Here is a 19,485-nt window from a genome sequence, read left to right as displayed (position 1 = left end):
TTGGGGGGATGGTTTATGCTGTTATCTTGTTTGACCTAAGGTGTGAATTGTTTGAATCCAAGTGGTAGTCTACATAGCGATGCATACTGCAGCTCTTCACACCACATCTGATAATGAAAATTGTGTCAGAGGCATACGGCCTACATAATGGCTGTATGCTCGAAAGCTGTGAGGGATCAGGTGGCTCCACGCAGGCTCGCCTCCCTTCAAACAGGTCCCGACTCTGGACCTGCAAGGAGACTGCACCATCAGAATCAGATCAGTATTCAGATTCAGGATCTTTGCTTGAAAACGTGATGCGACAAAATATAGCTGAGTACTTAGGAGCTAAAGGGAAATCAGTGCAAGAAAATGTTTATAGGCCACCTCATTTAACTCCGATTTTCGTATGTTTGTTTTTACATTATTGTTACAAATTTATGCTAGTGTGATGCAGAATTTTCTCATGAAGACGACGGTGGTCTCAGTTTTTCGTAATATTGAATGGTGTGGTCAGGAAACCGGGTGGGAATGAGGTGTGTGACGTCGTCGGTTTATGATGAACTGGGCAACACTCACGGACCCCGCGGCGGGCTGCGGGCATCACTCAGCACAGGGAGACTGAAAGTGATGCCTATGCCGCATCACGAGGACAGAAGTGGCCAGGAAAAAAAAAATTACGCGCCAAGGTCGGGAGTTGAACCCGGGCCCGCAGATCCATAACCATTTTCTAGGTATATTTATGTCCATCTAACAGTAAATGTCACTCGGGAGTTGTGTTCCGCCTCCCAACTGTTTGTGGGTGTCAGAAACTTAATCTGAGCTTTCACCCGCTCCCCAAAATGCACCACTCGATTCGAGGAGGGGCTGGGGTATCGGGAGACCAGAGCGCCATCGGACCAAGATGAACACACACACACACACAAACACACACACACCATAAGAGGCACACGTATAAATGTGTTGAGGACTAACCTAATAAGTTGCTTAGCTATATATACTGGTCGGTAAACATTTCCTGTGGTCATAATGTTCACCCACTTGTCTCTTCCCAGGTGCTTGCCTTCTCTATGCAGCGGGAAGTGGGCCTCATTCCTGAAAAAAACTGCAAGCTGACCTGCGATGAACTTTGGAAGGAGATTCAAGGCTACGGTGATGCGCATTTCTATTCTATGTACAGAAGACTCCGTAAGACCCAGCCAGACTTTGAACAGTAAACACAAATGACGGGTCACTGTGAATAACCAAGACACCGTGCAGAGAGACTTGATCATGTCTACCCATGCACCCTTACTTCGATAATGTTTTATTGAAAGTCATTTAGATGATATGAGTGAGTCGTAGTAGTAAATTATAGAAAATAAATAAATATTACGATGTGAGATAAAATTATTAAGCTATTATTATGCCATTTTACAGAAGGAATTATTACGATATATTACGATAGGAGAGAAAAGTATTAAGCTATTTTTATATAGTATATTACGCAATTTTACGGGAGGAAGAAATAAGACTCATCTTGAAGGTCTCGGTACTCGAGATCACCAAGAAGGTAAACATTATTTACATAACACCCACAGACACACTAACTTCATCAATCGCGTCCCTGATACTTGGACAGCATCTTCAAACATCTCTGGACCCGGTAAGAAGAATGTAAGATCCCACACTATTATGTAAAACTGACAAAACAGGAAAAAATAAAATGGTAAACTGGCAGCTCAACTGTAGTGTGCCTCGCTCTCCCAGTGACTCCCTCTGCTGTGTATTATTACCTTCCTTGGTGGTGGTGCCAACTAAGTTTCAGTTGTTTCCAAAGGGTTAGACACACACCTTGAAAAAAAAATAGGCGACAATTTACCAACAGAATATAAAGGTTTAGGTTATCAATGAAGAACACGCGTAAACAAAGATTAACGAATTGTGTGAAATAATGGCGTGTTGCACCTAACGTCGCCTCTAAACCTCGCTTACTAGTAGAATATGGATCAGTGTGCCCACCGTTGTTTGTTGTTGTTCCGTATGTCCCGTGTGTCGCCGCCAGGTGGTAACAGTGTAACAAATAGCAGGTAAAAAGCCACTTGAGAACAGTGACGGGTTCACGCTTTGACGATTATTTAGCACGACCTTCGTTTGTGAGTCGCCTGCCAAGTGTGACGAAAATATCTGGTGAGATAATATATTGACGTTGAATCTAAATATTATCATTACAGAGGTTAGTATTGCTTCTCCAATTAGAACTATAATTGCTATAGTACTAGTACTGCTATTACTACAAAACCATCTACTAGCTACTATTGCAACTTCTACTTACTACTACTATATACTACTATTACAACTAATAATAATAATAATAATAATAATAATAATAATAATAATAATAATAATAATAGCCACTACTACAACTGCTACTATAACTATTATCATTATTACTACTACTGCTTCTACTACTGCTATTACTACTACTACTATCATTACTACGTACTACTTTACTACTACTACTACTGCAATTGCAACAACAAAGACCATCTACAACAACAACTAGTACTACTACCACTAGTATAATAAAAATAATGATAATAATGATTATGATGCTAATAATAGTAATGATGACAACGATTGCTGGAGCAATTTTATTACTACTACTACTAATGATACTGATGCTGATCCTACTGTCGTAACTGTTGCCACTTCTGCCACAGCTCTGGAGCTTGCTTCAGCGGATTATGAATTCTCTACGGTGAATTCTGGAACTCGAGCGAACCTTTTTGACAGACTCTCTCTCTCTCTCTCTCTCTCTCTCTCTCTCTCTCTCTCTCTCTCTCGGGACTGAGTAATGTTCATAATTTTAACTTCCCTAAATTATCCTAATCCTTAAACTAGTGTAGGCATTTGACACAAACGACATACTTTGGTAAAATATTCTCTTTTTATCAGAAATGGGAACCTGGTTCACAAAAAGTACCGTCGGTACAGGAACCGGTTTACTAGTAAAACATGACTTTCTTTTTTTTCATTCTTAAGCTTCATTCTTTAAACTAACTAACTAACTAATGGGGAGCACATGCCCGGAAGTTCATTTCACTCATTGCCGCCCATACTCCCGGCGGTCCCCCCAAACAATCTCCCACAAAGCTGCTCATGTCCATCCCAGGTCCCTCCCGGCAGGATCGGCCATGAGTTATTAGGGCGTCCCCTGGGTCTCCTCCACTCAGGGTTGATGGTACAGAGGCAACCCTGTGTGCAGGATTGACTTCCGGGAGGCGTGGTACATGCCCATATAGCCGGTGTGTTGGCGGTGTTGGTAAAAGGCCTCGATTCAGTTTCACGGAGTAGTCACTGGTAAATTGAGGTTAGATGTTTTTTTGGAGAGAAGGGAAATTGGTGAATAACCCATCTTCATGAGCTGCCATGTAGCTCCCATGTAGTCTCCTTATACCCGTGTGTATCCTTGTGTATAAAGCAATCAGTCAGTGAGGGCATACGCCGAAGGGTGCGTTGCCTACTCCACCCTATGACGCCATCCTCGGGAACTCGTCGAAGCAAGTCTCCATGCAGGCCCTTTTTCCATACTAATGCCGTAGTAGGATCCATCGACTTTCATTAGTGACGGACTTTGTAGCATTGTAACTTGGAGAAACAACACAGTGAGCAGGTTCCACTTTTAGGTATCGTTCCACATGCACATATTTCCGGAACTATTCACGGATGCTTCGATTTAGTCTTATGCAGTAGTCTCCGATTTGACACAAAACTATTCCAGCGATACTTCTTGATTCTGGCAAGACCTTTATAACCTTGTCATCAAACTTTTATTATAATTGGCGCTACGTAGGTTATCGTCTTTAATCTTGCACTAATAATAAGGAAATTTTTCCATTTCTGTTTTTGGGCACTTTCCTTTCCTTTCGTAATTGTTTTCAGTGATTTTTTACTTTTTTTTCCTTTAACTCCGTTTGTATGGTCAATGAATATCATTTATTTAATAATCTGAAAATGACCTAAAGTATGAGACTGCACTACATAGCTATTTAATATCTTCAGCCCGTAATATCTGTCATGGATATTATTGTCCCTATAGATCTTTAGAAGGCGTGACGCTGCAGTTTATTTTATATGCCTAAAAAATATGAACCTAGTTGTATAGTCGATATAAAATATTTCATTACTGTTTAAGTTTTAAGAAGTAATGAAACGTACAGCTTATACTTCCCTTGCAGGTAAACACAGCGTTTGTACGTGATAACAAACATTACACAGCTGACGACTTTCGGTGACCTTCAGCAGCATGGCTGGGATACTGGGCGTGAGCGGGCATATGCTGGTAAAGGCGGGGACGAGACAAGGACGTCCTCTGATGCGAAGCTTTACTTCTAATTATCCGAAGCCCTACAACGTCCCAGATGGCCCCTGGGGATTGAATAGGTTAGTACTCAGACATATTATACAAAAGGCTATAATGCCTGTGTGTATGAAGATACTAGCTCCTGGGGGGTTCACTGTGACCTAGTTGGGTGTCATGCTTAAAGGTGATCGCATATAAACAACCAAAGTAACAGAACGAAAACTCAGGAACTGTAGACCGACAGAGAATTAGAGAGATGAAATAAGAATATTTGTGGGAAAAGGATGTATGCAATAACAAGGCTAGAGGTGGAAACGTTGAGAAAGGCTTTGTCCTTCAGTTCTTTGAAAATGGCCACTAATGAAAACGCTGGTGATGATAATGATGATGATGATAATGGTGAAGTTTTGTGCCTGACAGATTCTGCAAATAAGGCCCAACATATTCATATCCCCAGCCTTATTAACGCGAGTCCAACAGACTTTGCCCTTTTCAGAAATTAAAACACCACGACACCATGAATTAAAAGACACATCAGCAAAGCAGGCGTCCTGACAAGAATGCTAAAGTTGCCCAAACGGTAGACTGCTCTGTTCAGCAAATAGAACACCATATTTAAGATATCTAAATGTATTTTGTAAAGTCAACCTGCAATGTCAAAAATATTTGAAATAGCCATCGTGTGTGTGTGTGTGTGTGTGTAATTCACCTCTTGGTCTGCGGCGGGTCTCTCGAGACAGCCAGCCATTCCCCTACGGAAGGAGCGCAGAGCTCAGTGACCGATCTTTGGGGAGGACTGAGACCACTCACACACAACACACCGCGACAACGAGGTCACAACTCCTTGCCTTACGTCGCGTACCTACTCACTGCTAGGTGAACAGGGGCTACACGTGAAAGAAGATAAACCCAACTTATCTTCACCCAGTCGGGGAATCGAACCCCGGTCCTTCTGGTTATGAGGCAGATGCTCTAACCACTGAGCTACCGGACCGTGTGTGTGTGTGTGTGTGTGTGTGTGTGTGTGTGTGTGTCAAACTTGGATCTAAGTACATGTACTCGCACTTGCACTCGTACTTAAAGTACACAATATCATGTATCATGTATCATGGCCAATAATGAAAACGCTGGTGATGATAATAAGGATGATGATGATAATGGTGATGTTTTGTGCCAGACAGATTCTGCAAATAAGGCCTAACATATTCGTATCCCCAGCCTTATTATCATGATCATGTATCATGTATCATGGGCCAGAAGTTCATTAGTACTTGTACTCGGACTTCAATTACTCGACAAATTTACGATTGCTTTCGAGTTCATTCGTTTAAACCAAAAAATGCAAACGTGTGACTGGTGTGATGTTTGACGACCTGCCTGGGTGGAGTTGAAGTCAGGGTGAGGGATTAACAAAGGTGCGTCCTAAGCTCGGGCATTGGGGACCTTGGGGACCTTGGGGTGAGGTGAAACTGAAGTCATGATTGTAAGGTTACCAGGGCAAAGAGGGGATGGCAGTTTGCCACTGGTCAAAAGCAGTGATCAATTTCCGTCACTGAGGTGATTCAGTAGATGTCTGGAACTGCAAGGTGTGGACTGTGCAGCGGCTTGCCTGGCAGGTCATGGCCTCATACGTATTTTGGAAACACTTCATCCACATATCATCATGCATTTATCTGAGTTTCATTGCCCATATTGCTTCCTGATATTACTTTTGAGTATATGAATACAATGAAGCATACTATGATATTACAAATTCCATATAGGCTGTAATATACTGTAGAAAAATATCTCAAGGTTAAATCAATTAAGGGTAGGCTACCTGTACTTGGATTCGATGCAGTACACAAGTACTCGTACTTGGACTTGAGTTCAGCTAGAAACTGAGTACTTGTACTTGGATTCGTGTTATTGTAATGTAATCGTACTTTGACTCAAGTACAAAAAAAATGTATTTGAACCCAAGCCTGGTGTGTGTGTGTGTGTGTGTGTGTGTGTGTAAACATTAGTAACATTTTGGCCGGAAAAAAAGCTGCTGGATTCTTTTGAGGAAGATGGAAGTGATAGGCAGTAAAAGCAAATTCTTTTTCCCAGGGCAGCACGACTGGAGCTGGCGGCAGCGTATAGAGGCCTTGATCACTTGGGACTAAACGAGGGCATCAACAACCACCTCAGTGTGATGGCGCCTCGTGCGAACGGCAACGGGGAGGTGATGCTTGTTTTCCCGGAGGGCCTACACTGGCGTGAGGTGAGTCGACAGGACTGGTATGTAGCCATCGTGGTCACGCAAGGAAATCCACGGTTTGCGAAACACTGCTATTGCGAGACTCACACTGTCCTTGCTGATATAAAAAAAAATCATTGTTTACAGAATTTTTTCATTGTAGCAGCGCCTAGCGGTTCTTTTTATTGTTTTTGTGTTTGCCTTCAGCTGCCGCCCTTGTTGTAAAAAGATAAAAATAATTCAATAGACAGGCCTTGCTGCATTTCTTCCACATATCAGAGTCGTCTTATATATGTATGTAGTAATATATATATATATATATATATATATATATATATATATATATATATATATATATATATATATATATATATATATATATATATATATGATTATGAGGGGCTCACAAGACACTTTGAGAAGGTAAACTGGGGAACCTTAACGCTAGATGAGGGCCAGCTCTCAGGGCTGGAACCGGAAAGACAGGGGAATCATGTAGAAATGACCTACAATAATTTAGTGAGAGTAATTGCAGAGGGTCAGAGACAGCATATCCCTTACCAAGCACGTAGGAAGGAAAATAACAGCCCTAAATGGATGACCCGCAGACTCAAGCATGAGATTGGCTTGAAGAGAGGAATTTATTGGAAAATAAAGAACGGAGAAACCCACCTCAGGGGTAGGTATGTTGAGCTAGCCAGGTTGGTGAAGAAGAACACCCGCCTAGCAAAAATAAATTATGAGATTAGGATAGCCAACGAGGCCAACAGCGATCCCAAGGGCTTCTTCAAATTGTACAGAACGAAAACAAGGGACAGAATTGGACCGTTGAAAACAAACACAGGTGAGCTCGTTGAGAATGGAGAAGATATGAGTCAAATGATGAATGACTATTTCCTTTCAGTTTTCACGCAGGAAAATCTAACAACCATTCCGGAGAGAGTTCAGATATATGAGGGCGAAGAGAACGACAAGTTGAGGGATGTGATCATTACTAGGCAAGTAGTCCAGGATGAGCTTGGTAGGTTGAAGAAAACCAAATCGCCGGGCCCGGACGAAGTGTTCCCACGGATTCTGAAAGAGTGCAAGGAGGTCCTCAGTGGCCAAATTACTGATATCGTTAAGATGTCGGTAAATTCTGGGTATGTGCCCATTCAATGGAAAGTAGCTAATGTGACGCCGATTTTCAAAATGGGAGACAAGTCAGCCACCTCAAATTATCGCCCAATTAACTTAACATCAGTTGTAGGAAAGATGTTGGAGTCAATTATAGCCGGGAGCAATCGGGACCATCTAGCGAAGCATAGTTTAATTCATGATTCACAGCATGGGTTCACAAAGGGCAGGTCTTGCCTTACTAATCTGTTGTCATTCTACACTACAGTGATCGAGGCGGTTGACAGAGATGAAAACTATAACATATTATATTTAGATTTCAGTAAAGCGTTCGACAAAGTTCCTCATCACCGGCTACTACTAAAATTACAGGCTCACGGCGTAGATGGGAAAATTTTGAACTGGATCAGGGCGTGGCTTAGTGGTAGGAAGCAGAGAGTGCAAATCAATGGTAAAAAATCTGAATGAGGCAGTGTTACGAGTGGAGTCCCACAAGGGTCGGTGCTGGGTCCTCTGCTTTTTTATTATTTACATCAATGACTTGGACACAGGAATTAGTAGTGATGCCAGTAAGTTCGCAGATGATACCAAGATCGGTAGAGTAATCCAATCAGACAGGGACGCTAGCGTTCTCCAGGATGAGCTTGACAGACTTTATGATTGGGCGGGGAAGTGGCAGATGGAATTCAATGTCGGGAAGTGTAGCATTCTGAGTGTAGGTAGGAATAATCCCTCACACAATTACTCCTTAAATGACACTCCTCTAAGCAGGTCTGGGCGTGTGAGAGACTTAGGAGTACTAGGGAGCGCTGACCTCCGTCCTAGGGCTCAATGCATTCAGGCTAAAAATCGGGCAAACAGAGTACTTGGTTTCATCTCAAGGAGCGTAAGCAATAGGAGCGCAGAAGTCATCCTCAAACTTTACTTAGCACTAGTTAGACCTCATCTCGATTATGCAGTTTAGTTCTGGTCCCCCTACTATAGAATGGATATCAAGAGGAGGATGACAAAAATGATTCAGGGGGTGAGAAACTTGCCTTATGAAGACAGGCTGAAGCATTTAAATCTACACTCTCTAGAAAGGCGAAGGTTGCGAGGAGACTTGATCGAAGTCTATAAATGGATGAAGGGCTTTAATAAAGGGGATGTCAATAAGATTTTGAAAGTGAAAGAGCCAGGTAGGACGCGTAGCAATGGTTTTAATTTAGACAAATTCAGATTCAACAAAGACATAGGCAAGAATTGGTTCACCAATAGAGTGGTGGATGAATGGAACAGGCTTGGGAGCCATGTTGTGGGTGCCAATACTATAGATACATTCAAGAAGAGGTTAGATAAAGCCATGGATGGTGAGGTAAGGTGGGGTTGAGTGTACAGGAGCTGCCTTGTATAGGCCAACCGGTCTCTTGCAGACTCTTTACGTTCTTATGTTCTTATGTTCTTATATATATATATATATATATATATATATATATATATATATATATATATATATATATATATATATATATATATATATATATATATATATATATATATATATATATATATATATATATATATATATATATATATATATATATATATATATATATATATATATATATATATATATATATATATATATATATATATATACACACACACACACACACACACACACACGCACATATTTTAGGTGACTGCGAGCAACTTGGTTGGGCTGGACAGAGAGGCGAAGACCGTGGAAGGAGAAGGGGCGCCTGAAACCACCGCCTCATGCATCCACCTCTCCATCCACAAGAAGCGACCCGGGACCCAGGTTGTCATGCACACCCATCAGCCGTACATCACAGCTCTTGGTGAGTGGCGCCATTCTGTGCACTTAATCCTCTTTCAATGATAAAAAAATTAAAAAAACTCATTCGCTATCAATCATCAGCACGGTGGTTTATTTTTCAGCGAGCCTTGAAGACTTTGAACTACGCCTGGTGCATCAAAATTCTCTAAGATTCTGGAACAGGGTGGCTTATGACCCCAACTATCAGGGTGTGGCGTATTCTTTCGAGGAGGGAGAGCGAATGGCTAAAATATTAGGTAAACAGAAGATGTAAATGTTTCCTTTTGCTTATTAGTATCTATGGCTGTAATCTAGAATGTTCAATATATGGTAAGAGTTAATATTATACGAAAATTGATTAATATTATATTTTTTCGCTTTTAGAATTTGTTGTGCATAGTTAACTATCATGTATCTCCAGTTCACTGTGACAATTATCCTCGCAGGGGACAAGGATGTTTTATTGTTGGCTAACCACGGCGTGCTTACCGTGGCTCCCACCATCTCTATGGCCTTCGACAATCTCTACTACCTGGAGCGAGCCGCCATGGTGCAGGTGAGACGCGACGTTTGTCCAATAGTCCGGCAAATCTTAAGTGGCGGCTCTGACGTAGACAGCCCGCTAGACCCTGTTGCCGCGTCTCCAACTAACCTCGCACACCGTGTCTCTCACACTCTTCTCTCTCTCTCTCTCTCTCTCTCTCTCTCTCTCTCTCTCTCTCTCTCTGTGTGTGTGTGTGTGTGTGTGTGTGTGTGTGTGTGTGTGCGAGAAAAGTGGGGGTATACTCGATTCGGGGAGTATGGTGCACGACAATGCATAATAATAATAATAATAATAATAATAATAATAATAATAATAATAATAATAATAATAATAAACCTCTATAAAAACAACGCACCAGACTCTTTACCCCTTGGGTGGTGTGGAAATAAGGTCAAAGTGTAATATTTTATTGTTCTTAGCGAGCACTCCTTCCCCACTCCCTGGCCATCCCCAGCGGAACCTCACCATTCACCTGCATATGACTCACATCAGAATTTGCTTGACGGTCCTGGCATTCCATATATAGGTACAGTCTCCATATTTTATCATAATTATGCCATATAGCTGACATTGTATGGCAGATGGCAGACACACATAAAAAAATAGCAGAAATGCGATAATTAAAGCAGGCAGAGCAACTGGCAACTGCGGTGTGTTGGGTTGACTTGAGCTGACACCGCCGCGGTGGCAACGCTGCCAAGTGTTGTTCAAATTTCTTTGTATTCACTCACAGATAGAGAGTCAATCATAAAAAACATATTTGTTTTTATACTAGAGTAAGAGAGAAAGAGAGAGACATGGGGAGAGAGAGAGAGAGAGAGAGAGAGAGAGAGAGAGAGAGAGAGAGAGAGAGAGAGAGAGAGAGAGAGAGAGAAGGGTGTGAGAGGCACGGTGTACGAGGTCAGTTGGGGACATAGCACCAGTGTCTAGCGGGCTGTCTACGTCAGAGCCGCCACTTAAGATTTGCCGGACTATAATGTACAAATTAAGAATTATGGCCCTTTTGTCTGTAGAGCCCAAGAATCTTTGTTATCCTGAAAAAAATTATATGATTTGTAACTTAATATAATCTAATTACCCTCTGTGAACACAAAAGGGGTTATTACCCGCTTCGGGCCCCTCAGGAAAGATCAGCAGTGTCTGACACATCCACGTCCGCGTCTTCCTCCTCATCCATATCCATTGCATAGTCTTAAGCATGTGTTAACTATATTTTTAAGCTCAATTTATTGATTTTATGCTGCAAGGCAAAGGGATGAAAAGTATTTCAATTACTGTCATGGTAGAATAAATGGATGATTTCAGCATTTTCCAAGATGTTCGAGGTTTGTCTGAAACAAATTGAGCCAGATGCAGACATCAATACCGATCTCAGGCCATATTCCGGTCTTACTATGAATATAATGATCGTTGTTACACTAATTATTGATGTGTCTGTTTGGGATTTGACCGGAGTAAATAGCCTTTTTCTCTATGCTTGGAAAACATGCCACTGAATATTATGCGCTAGTTGTGGACACAGATCCTGGTTAATTTGAATATATAAAAGTTTTTTTTTTCAGATGTTAGCCATGGCGACTCAGCGCAAACTGAGGGAGGTGCCCGAAGAGGTGGTCAGCGCAATGCATCCACAATACATGCAACTGGCACAAAATTACGCAGACACCTACTTCTATGCCATATACAGGCTGCTGCAGAAATCGCAGCCGGATTTCGAGAAGTAGGCAAGTAACAGTTTCGATAAAATTATGCCGAATATTGGTGGTCACCTTTCAAATACCGATGTTATTGATATATATATATATATATATATATATATATATATATATATATATATATATATATATATATATATATGAGAGAACCTGTTGTTAGCGAGTCCTGGAGTGAGAGAACCTGTTCTTAAAAAAACTGAATCCCACCACTGCATATATATATATATATATATATATATATATATATATATATATATATATATATATATATATATATATATATATATATATATATATATATATATATATATATCAGTGGTGGGCACTGATCACTTTTGCTGTTCCGTGTGTGTGTGTGTGTGTGTGTGTGTGTGTGTGTGTGTGTATAGATATATATATATATAGATATATATATATATATATATATATATATATATATATATATATGTATAGCCTTGGGCCGACCATCAGGATCCACCGGGAAGAAGCCTACCGGCGCAATAGGCTACATTGTAGCCTATTGCGCCGGTAGGCAGCTACTGCAAGTTAGCGTAACTCAACTAATTAAATTAAGTAGTACTGGGCTGCAAGTGCAATATAGTAAATGAGAAAAATTTGACATGGTAATATTAGCCTACATGTCTTGTTATTAAACTAGTAAAACTAGCCCATCGCAGCTACCTTCCACAAGCAGCAACAGTTAAGCCCTTACTTTCATATATGTTGCCGCAGTCTCAAATATCTGTTGCCTAATTTCAAACACAAATCTCCAGGAGTAAGAGTAACGCAATACGTCCAGTCTCCCCGAAAGGTTTAACTCAACTGATTCGTCGGGGAGACCACCGACGCGCGGCCTAGAGCTAGACGTGTCGCTGATGTTTCCCGTATTAGACACGTATGATTTCGCGCGGCCTAGAACTACGTAGACGTGTCGCTGATCAGTTTTCCCGTAGTAGACACGTATGATTTCTGTACGACTAGGGCAGGGATGTTAGAATGTTATCGCTTACTGTGACTTTGTCTTCCATCTCACCTCATGAAAATATATATCTTTCTTGATAAATTATTAAATTATTTTTCTATGTATTTTTTTTATTAATTAATTTATATATTTTTCGAGAGCCGTGAATTGAGTCATTGCGAGCCGCCAGCGGCTCATGAGCCAATGAATACCACTGGGCTACAAAAAAAAAAAAATATATATATATATATATATATATATATATATATATATATATATATATATATATATATATATATATATATATATATATATATATATATATATATGTATATATATATATTTACGTCGTGGCCTATTGCGCCGGTAGGCTTCTTCCCGGTGGATTCTGATGGTCGGCCCATATATATATATATATATATATATATATATATATATATATATATATATATATATATATATATATATATATATATATATATACACACACACACACGGAACAGCAAAAAGTGATCGGTGTGCCACTATATATATATATATATATATATATATATATATATATATATATATATATATATATATATATATATATATATATATATATATATATATATATATATATATATATATATATATATATATATATGCAGTGGTGGGATTCATTTTTTTAAGAACAGGTTATCTCACTCCAGGACTCGCTAACAACAGGTTCTCTCACTATCACAGTCTCTAGAAGCAAACCATGCTGGTTGGCCCGATGTAAGTGCAAAGATTGATTTTTGGTTTGCCACATGCTACAGTCTAGCAAGTGAAATTATTGATTTTAGTTATTTTCCCAACTTAAAAAAAAAGTCCAAATAATGGTTAAAGCCAGTGAACCCTCACTATGGACCGGAAACTTGCCCCAGCCCTGTCATTAAACCGCGAATTTTGGAAAATCAATCGCCATACCTCCCTTATTGCTGGGGCTACAGAAATGTTTTTGGTAGCAATCGACGGCAAAACGAAAGGGCTATATATTGTAATAAGCGACCGGGCTCAAAAACCGACTCGAAAGGGTTAAAAATCGAATAAATTTGCAATAAAACGACTGAAAAAAACTATTTTTGAGTTCCCAACATTGAAACCCACTCATTTTTTGAGAATTTCAAAAAAGGTATTTAACAAATAATTTAACCCTACCAATGTGCTTTCCAATATGATGCATAAGATTTCCCTACTTCCAGTAGTTTCGTCGCTAGAGCTCGAAACGTAAACCCTTTTGAGAGCAATTTTGATGAACTCCAGACACTTTTCCGTTTTTGTCTAGTGTGGCATTGCTTTTGCCTCTAGAAGGCTGTAATTTGGCATGTTGCCCCTTTTCGTAATGTAGTTTGACCAGCTCGAAGGAATTTTTGATAGCTCGATTCCAAGTTTGTCGTCGAGCCGTCACAAAATAGCCTGTTTTTCGGCCCTATTGTCGCGATTTGGACACGTCCTAGTTTTTTGCTTATAACTTTTTTTTATTTATTTAGTGCTTTACAATTTTTTTCTGATTATTAATCTGTATTAATAGAGTTTTCATTTGCCACCAAGCACGCCTTCATAGCTTCAGTAGTTTTTGCTCGAGCTTGACCAGAAGTCGCGACGAAAATTCGCCAAATCTGACTCATTTCACGCGCCGCGACGAAAAACCTTCCTGACGCCACAAAAATTAATATATCTGCATAAAAATTCATATATGAACACTTCAATATGTTGACTATCTTGTATTAAAATAATTTTAAGATATCTATATAAAAGTTACTATTTTCTATATAATCATTTCACTATATAAATCAACCTATATTAAGCGCCTTATTATACATGTTATTTTTTTTATTTAGTATTCAACCCTATTTCTTCCCATTTATGAATAATACATTTAATTTGCTTTCTTTTGATACCAAATATATATATATATATATATATATATATATATATATATATATATATATATATATATATATATATATATATATATTACAACTACAACTACAACTCTTTTTCCATTCCCCTAACCTCACCTCTCTTCACCTATCCTTATATCCTTTCTTCTTTCCTCCCCTCCTTCCTCCTCTCCCCTCGCCCCTCCCTTCACTAAACGACCCCCAGGTGTGTCGTCGCCCGTTCCCCTCAGCTTCCCGTGGCCCGGCGTTAGTTCCGCCTCTATAGCACTCTATTACCCCGCCTCTCTCTCCTTTTCCTTTCATAAGAATATAAGAACATAAGAACATGGGGAAACTGCAAGAGGCCGTGTGGCCTACACAGGGCAGTTCCAGAATCCCCCCCACTACTCACGATGTCTGAGGTGTAGTTTCAGGGGTTACAGGCAGAGGCTTGATCCTCGTTTACCTTCGGTACGGGCGTACGCTCCAGTACCCTGTCTCTTTCCTGCACCCACACCTCACTGCCACCTGTCATCCTCGTCCATGTAGCTATCGAGTCTACTCTTAAAACAAGCTATCGTCCCTGCACTAACTATGTGATTGCTGAGTCTATTCCATTCCTCCACCACCCTATTACTAAACCAATGCTTGCCTATATCTTTCCTAAATCTATATTTTTCTAATTTAAATCCATTACTGCGTGTTCTATCCTGATGGCTATTTTTTTTTTTCCCTAGTATCACTAGGGGAAACGGGCCCTTGTCCTAAGTCCTAAGAGTTAAAAAAATGCTCCCTCCCTGCGCGGGGGAGCACGGGCTAAGCCGATTGGCGGCCCGTAGCAGGATGCCGACAGACCGACTCTATCGGCGATAGAAATCTAGCCGACCGAGTCGGTCTGTCGACGAGGACTGGCCTGTCTCTGCTGGCTAATTCTCAGTACTTTACTTATATCGCCTTTGTTGTAACCCTTGACCCATTTGAATACTTATATCAGATCTCCCCGCACTCTTCGTCTTTCTAGTGAATGTAAGTTGAGATGTTTCAGCCTATCTTGATATGGAAGGTTCCTCAGCCCCTGAATCATCTTGGTCATCCTCCTCTGAACTGATTCTAGCGAGTTGATGTCCATTCTGTAGTGTGGGCACCAAAACTGGACAGCATAATCTAAGTGTGGCCTAACTAACGCTAAATAGAGTCTGAGGATGACCTCTGTACTCCTGTTGGTTATCGTCCTGTTAATAAAGCCTAATACCCTGTTAGCCCTATTCCTCGCACTAATACATTGCAATTATGATTTAAGGTTATTAGGTCATTACTATATTTCTTTAACACGGCTTTTCACGTAGGCCCATTTGCTCAATTAAAGGTAATGTACAGGGCTAGCATTACACCACTATACGTCCAAGTTAAAGCGTTTCTTAACCTTATATGCTGCAATTGATTCTATATGGCGCTGGAAACTGCCTGAAGACTTGTAAATGGTGTTAGAACGTTTATAATACCCTCTCTGATACCACTAGCTTCCCTACCTCACTCTCCCACCCCGCCCTACCTTTCCTTCTTTTATAACCTGTGGAAAGGACTGTGTGGTGATTTAAGGGAACGTTAAGGAAGGGGCAGCAAAGGGATAGGGATTGCAAAGGTGGTGGTAGTGATATTGTGACTGTAGTAAAGGAAAGTAGTAATAGAGGATTGGTAGTTGTGAAGTAAGGATGATTGTAAAGTGATGGTTTCAAGTATGGTAGTTATGTGATGGTAGTAGAGGTCGTAGTAGTCGTATAGTAGAATGAAATGAATAGCAAGGTGGTATGTATACGAGCAGAAACATATCACTGATACGAGTGATCGGTGGTGTGGTATTTAGGTATGAATGGTTGCTGTAGTAGTAGTAGTAGTAGTAGTAGTAGTAGTAGTAGTAGTAGTAACAGGCGTAGTGGTAGTAGATGCAGTCACAGTAAAAATAAAAGTGAAAACGGCAACAAGAAAGAGGACATGAGCAGAGAGAAGTAAATTGATAAAACAAAACAGCTCATCATTTACATTCATCCTCCGTGGTGGGGGCTGCTGGTGGTACTCGGTGCTGGTGCTGGCTCATCCTATCACGCCAGGACTTCCGATAAAGGGTGGGCACAACAGCTTGCCTGATAGTCTCCGCTTGACCACTGACACGACGGAACGGTGAGCATCTGTAAGAGGAAGAAAATTAAGTATCGAATCATAAACACAGGGGTGGGTTGATGGGAAGGAACTCGTGGAAAATACTGAATACAAAGCAGCCATGTCCTAATAGATTCATTACCTAGCCAAATACATGTACGTGGACAATACATCTCTATCGATAAATCTATTAATGAGTACCTATCTATCTATCTATCTATCTATTACCTTTTATCTATCATGCAATCTTCTCCGGGCTATTACCTCCTCCCAGCTGGTTCACGGGCGCCACTATCCGTCTATACAACTATCAATGTGTACCTATCTTCTATCTATCTATTCACTTGACACTTACTGCCTCACTACACCAATCAGCACGCCGCGCCGGTCTTTGTATTACGTACACTGCACACTTAGTAAGTAACACACAACTTCAGTACTGCACGCGCGAATCAACCACCGGTACTGATGAGACGCCGGCGGGCAAGTCTCCGCGGCTCAAAGGATTCGTGCTGACCCGGTGGATTCGAAACGAGTTCAAATCCTATCACTAATACTCATCATCAACATTAAATTACAAGTGTCTACCTAATGAGGACATTCCCTATGTGTTCTACAATCTAAGAGCACACACAGAGTAACGTCATCACATTCTTATCGGTGCACTATTGACAATGTACACCCTGACTACAGCCACCTGCACAACACACTTGGCGACCTCCAGTATTGGACGAGGCTAAACAAGGTGACTGTCAACGAGAACAAGACAGTCCTCATGCACATCACCACCTTCACAACAGCCGCACCTCCACCTGTAGTCTCCATCGGTACTCCGCTCCAGGTGGTGGAGACAACCAAGCTTCTCTGTGTCACCATTGACAACCGCTTGACGTGGAAGGAGCATGTCAGCCGCACCATCGCTTCAGCCTCCTTTCAACTCTACCTTCTGATACAGATTAAATCACTGGGGACTCCCACAGCTCACTTACGCCTCCCCAGCCTGGTTTCCATCCCTCAACACCACCCAGCGCCGCCAGCTTGAGAAGGTGCAAAAGCGTGCGTGTAGGCTTATCTTGGGCCCGTCTTACTCCACCTATGACGAGGCCCTTGACGCCCTACACCTGCCCACACTTCAAGACCACTACCAGCACCTCCTCCAAAAGTTTGCGGTACAACTGTTAAATCACCCGCGCCACCGTGACCTGCTACCAGACACTGCGCCTCCCTCTCGCCATGCCGTCAAACACAGAAACCTACTGATACCTATCCGTGGAAGGACGGAAAGGTACAGCAAGAGCCCCATCCTTACCATTGTAAATTTAATAAACAACAAATAACCATAAGAGCGATTTATATGCACATTCATATTAGATTCATTTATGTTGTACAATTTAAGTTCATATTTATTTTATGTACATCTATATATCCATGTTAACATATAAATGTTTAGCCTCTGGCTGCACACCCTATGAATAAACCGTTTATTATTATTATTATTATTATTATTATTATTATTATTATTATTATTATTATTATTATTATTATTATTATTATTATTATTATTATTATTATTATTATTATTATTATTATTACGTATATATAATTATTTTTATTCGATTATCTATGGGAAATTCTTCATGTGCTTGTGGCAAGAGAATCTCCAGCCTTGGAGTAATAAACTACTAGTAATAGTTTGCCCCATTATTTTCCTTAAGCTTGTACTGTGCTGGTTGAATAGACGAGAAAATATTATATGACAAGCAGCTGGTGCGTGATTGCTGCCATGTACTGTCATCTTAATTAAATACTGACTGATTCATCTACGTCCTGAGTACTTGATAATCACGGGAGTAAAATTAGATAAATTCAACACTGGTAGTAAACACGAATAATAGCCTTGTCCCCAACAGTTACCAGCCAAACGAGTGAAACGTCATAGCGAAGAAAACGGCAGCCGGGATGCAAAACAGTCCTTTGTCCCAACCTACCAACTTTTCTCTCTCCTCTCGTTTATTCTACCCGCACAACACACACTCATTCTTATCTATTTCAATTGCATGGGAGGTTAAGACTTATATCTTGTATGGCTCCCTTCTTTCAATCATCTTGAGTTTGGATTTTCGCAAAAATGTTTTCATTTAATTAGGGTGATACTATTACCAATTTTTCCTTTTCTTTCTCTATTTCTCTTTTCTTTGTGGTTAATTAATTGGCAGACGTTTAGTTTGAGTATGTTCATGAACAATTATCCAGTCTGGATTTAAAAGAACTGATTGACGGAGCATTTACAACATCCTCAGGTAAGGAGTTCCAGTCGTTAACGAATCTGGTGCTGAAAGAGTTTACTCTCATCAAGGTTCTCCAATGTTGTTTTTTCCTGAGTATGCGTGTGTTGGATCTGGTGTTTGCTTCACTATATTCAAAGAAGACGTCTTTATCAATATTTTCAATCCTGTTTAGGATTTTATAAGTTTCAATCAAATCTCCTCTGCGCCTTCTCTTTTCCAGTGTGGTCAGCTCTAATCTTTCACACCTTACTTCATACTCCATGTCTCTCAGTTCCGGTACTAGTTTTGTCATCCTCCTTTACACCTTTTCCAGTTCTAGGATGTATTTTCTGTAGTATGGGGACCAGCACTGAACTGCGTATTTCAAATGGGGCCTAACGAGTGAAGAGTACAGTGACTTACACATTTCAACATCCAAGGAAAAGTTTCTCCG

General features: G+C 40.5%; 2 protein-coding genes across 6 annotated transcripts in view; both read left to right on the top strand.

Annotated features, from left to right (window-relative positions):
• Positions 1-1,736, top strand: part of LOC127003785 (uncharacterized) — a 28,908-nt gene extending 27,172 nt beyond the window's left edge. The window contains exon 5 of the mRNA XM_050870826.1: positions 1,035-1,736. Coding sequence (XP_050726783.1) covers positions 1,035-1,196 — 162 coding nt within the window. The 3' untranslated portion in view covers positions 1,197-1,736. The remainder of the gene's footprint in view (positions 1-1,034) is intronic.
• LOC127003766 (putative aldolase class 2 protein RP493) lies at positions 1,732-18,425 on the top strand. 5 transcript variants are annotated; one of them, XM_050870803.1, is made up of 8 exons: positions 1,806-2,148; positions 4,200-4,404; positions 6,416-6,569; positions 9,340-9,502; positions 9,603-9,737; positions 9,927-10,036; positions 11,587-11,748; positions 17,458-18,425. In XM_050870803.1, exons 2-7 carry the CDS (start codon positions 4,268-4,270, stop codon positions 11,746-11,748), a joined length of 861 nt encoding a protein of 286 aa, XP_050726760.1. In that variant the 5' UTR covers positions 1,806-2,148; positions 4,200-4,267; the 3' UTR covers positions 17,458-18,425. The 5 variants fall into 5 exon arrangements, with proteins under 5 accessions (XP_050726769.1, XP_050726760.1, XP_050726743.1 ...); XM_050870812.1 differs by lacking the exons at positions 1,806-2,148; positions 17,458-18,425 and adding an exon at positions 1,732-1,799 and having other exon boundaries at positions 11,587-11,827; XM_050870786.1 differs by lacking the exon at positions 17,458-18,425 and having other exon boundaries at positions 1,806-2,048; positions 11,587-11,827.
• The last annotated feature ends 1,060 nt before the right edge of the window (positions 18,426-19,485 follow it).

Source organism: Eriocheir sinensis, chromosome 3, assembly GCF_024679095.1.
Source record: "Eriocheir sinensis breed Jianghai 21 chromosome 3, ASM2467909v1, whole genome shotgun sequence".
NCBI classification, from domain to species: domain Eukaryota; kingdom Metazoa; phylum Arthropoda; class Malacostraca; order Decapoda; family Varunidae; genus Eriocheir; species Eriocheir sinensis.
Note: the sequence above shows the minus strand (reverse complement) of the source record. Positions and strands in the feature narration are given on the sequence as shown.

Coding starts and splice junctions, on each gene's coding strand:
- LOC127003766 (XM_050870803.1), top strand. CDS start 4,268: ATGGCTGGGATACTGGGCGTGAGCGGGCATATGCTGGTAAAGGCGGGG. Junction 6,570..9,339: donor AGGGCCTACACTGGCGTGAG/GTGAGTCGACAG, acceptor CACATATTTTAG/GTGACTGCGAGCAACTTGGT. Junction 10,037..11,586: donor AGCGAGCCGCCATGGTGCAG/GTGAGACGCGAC, acceptor TTTTTTTTTCAG/ATGTTAGCCATGGCGACTCA.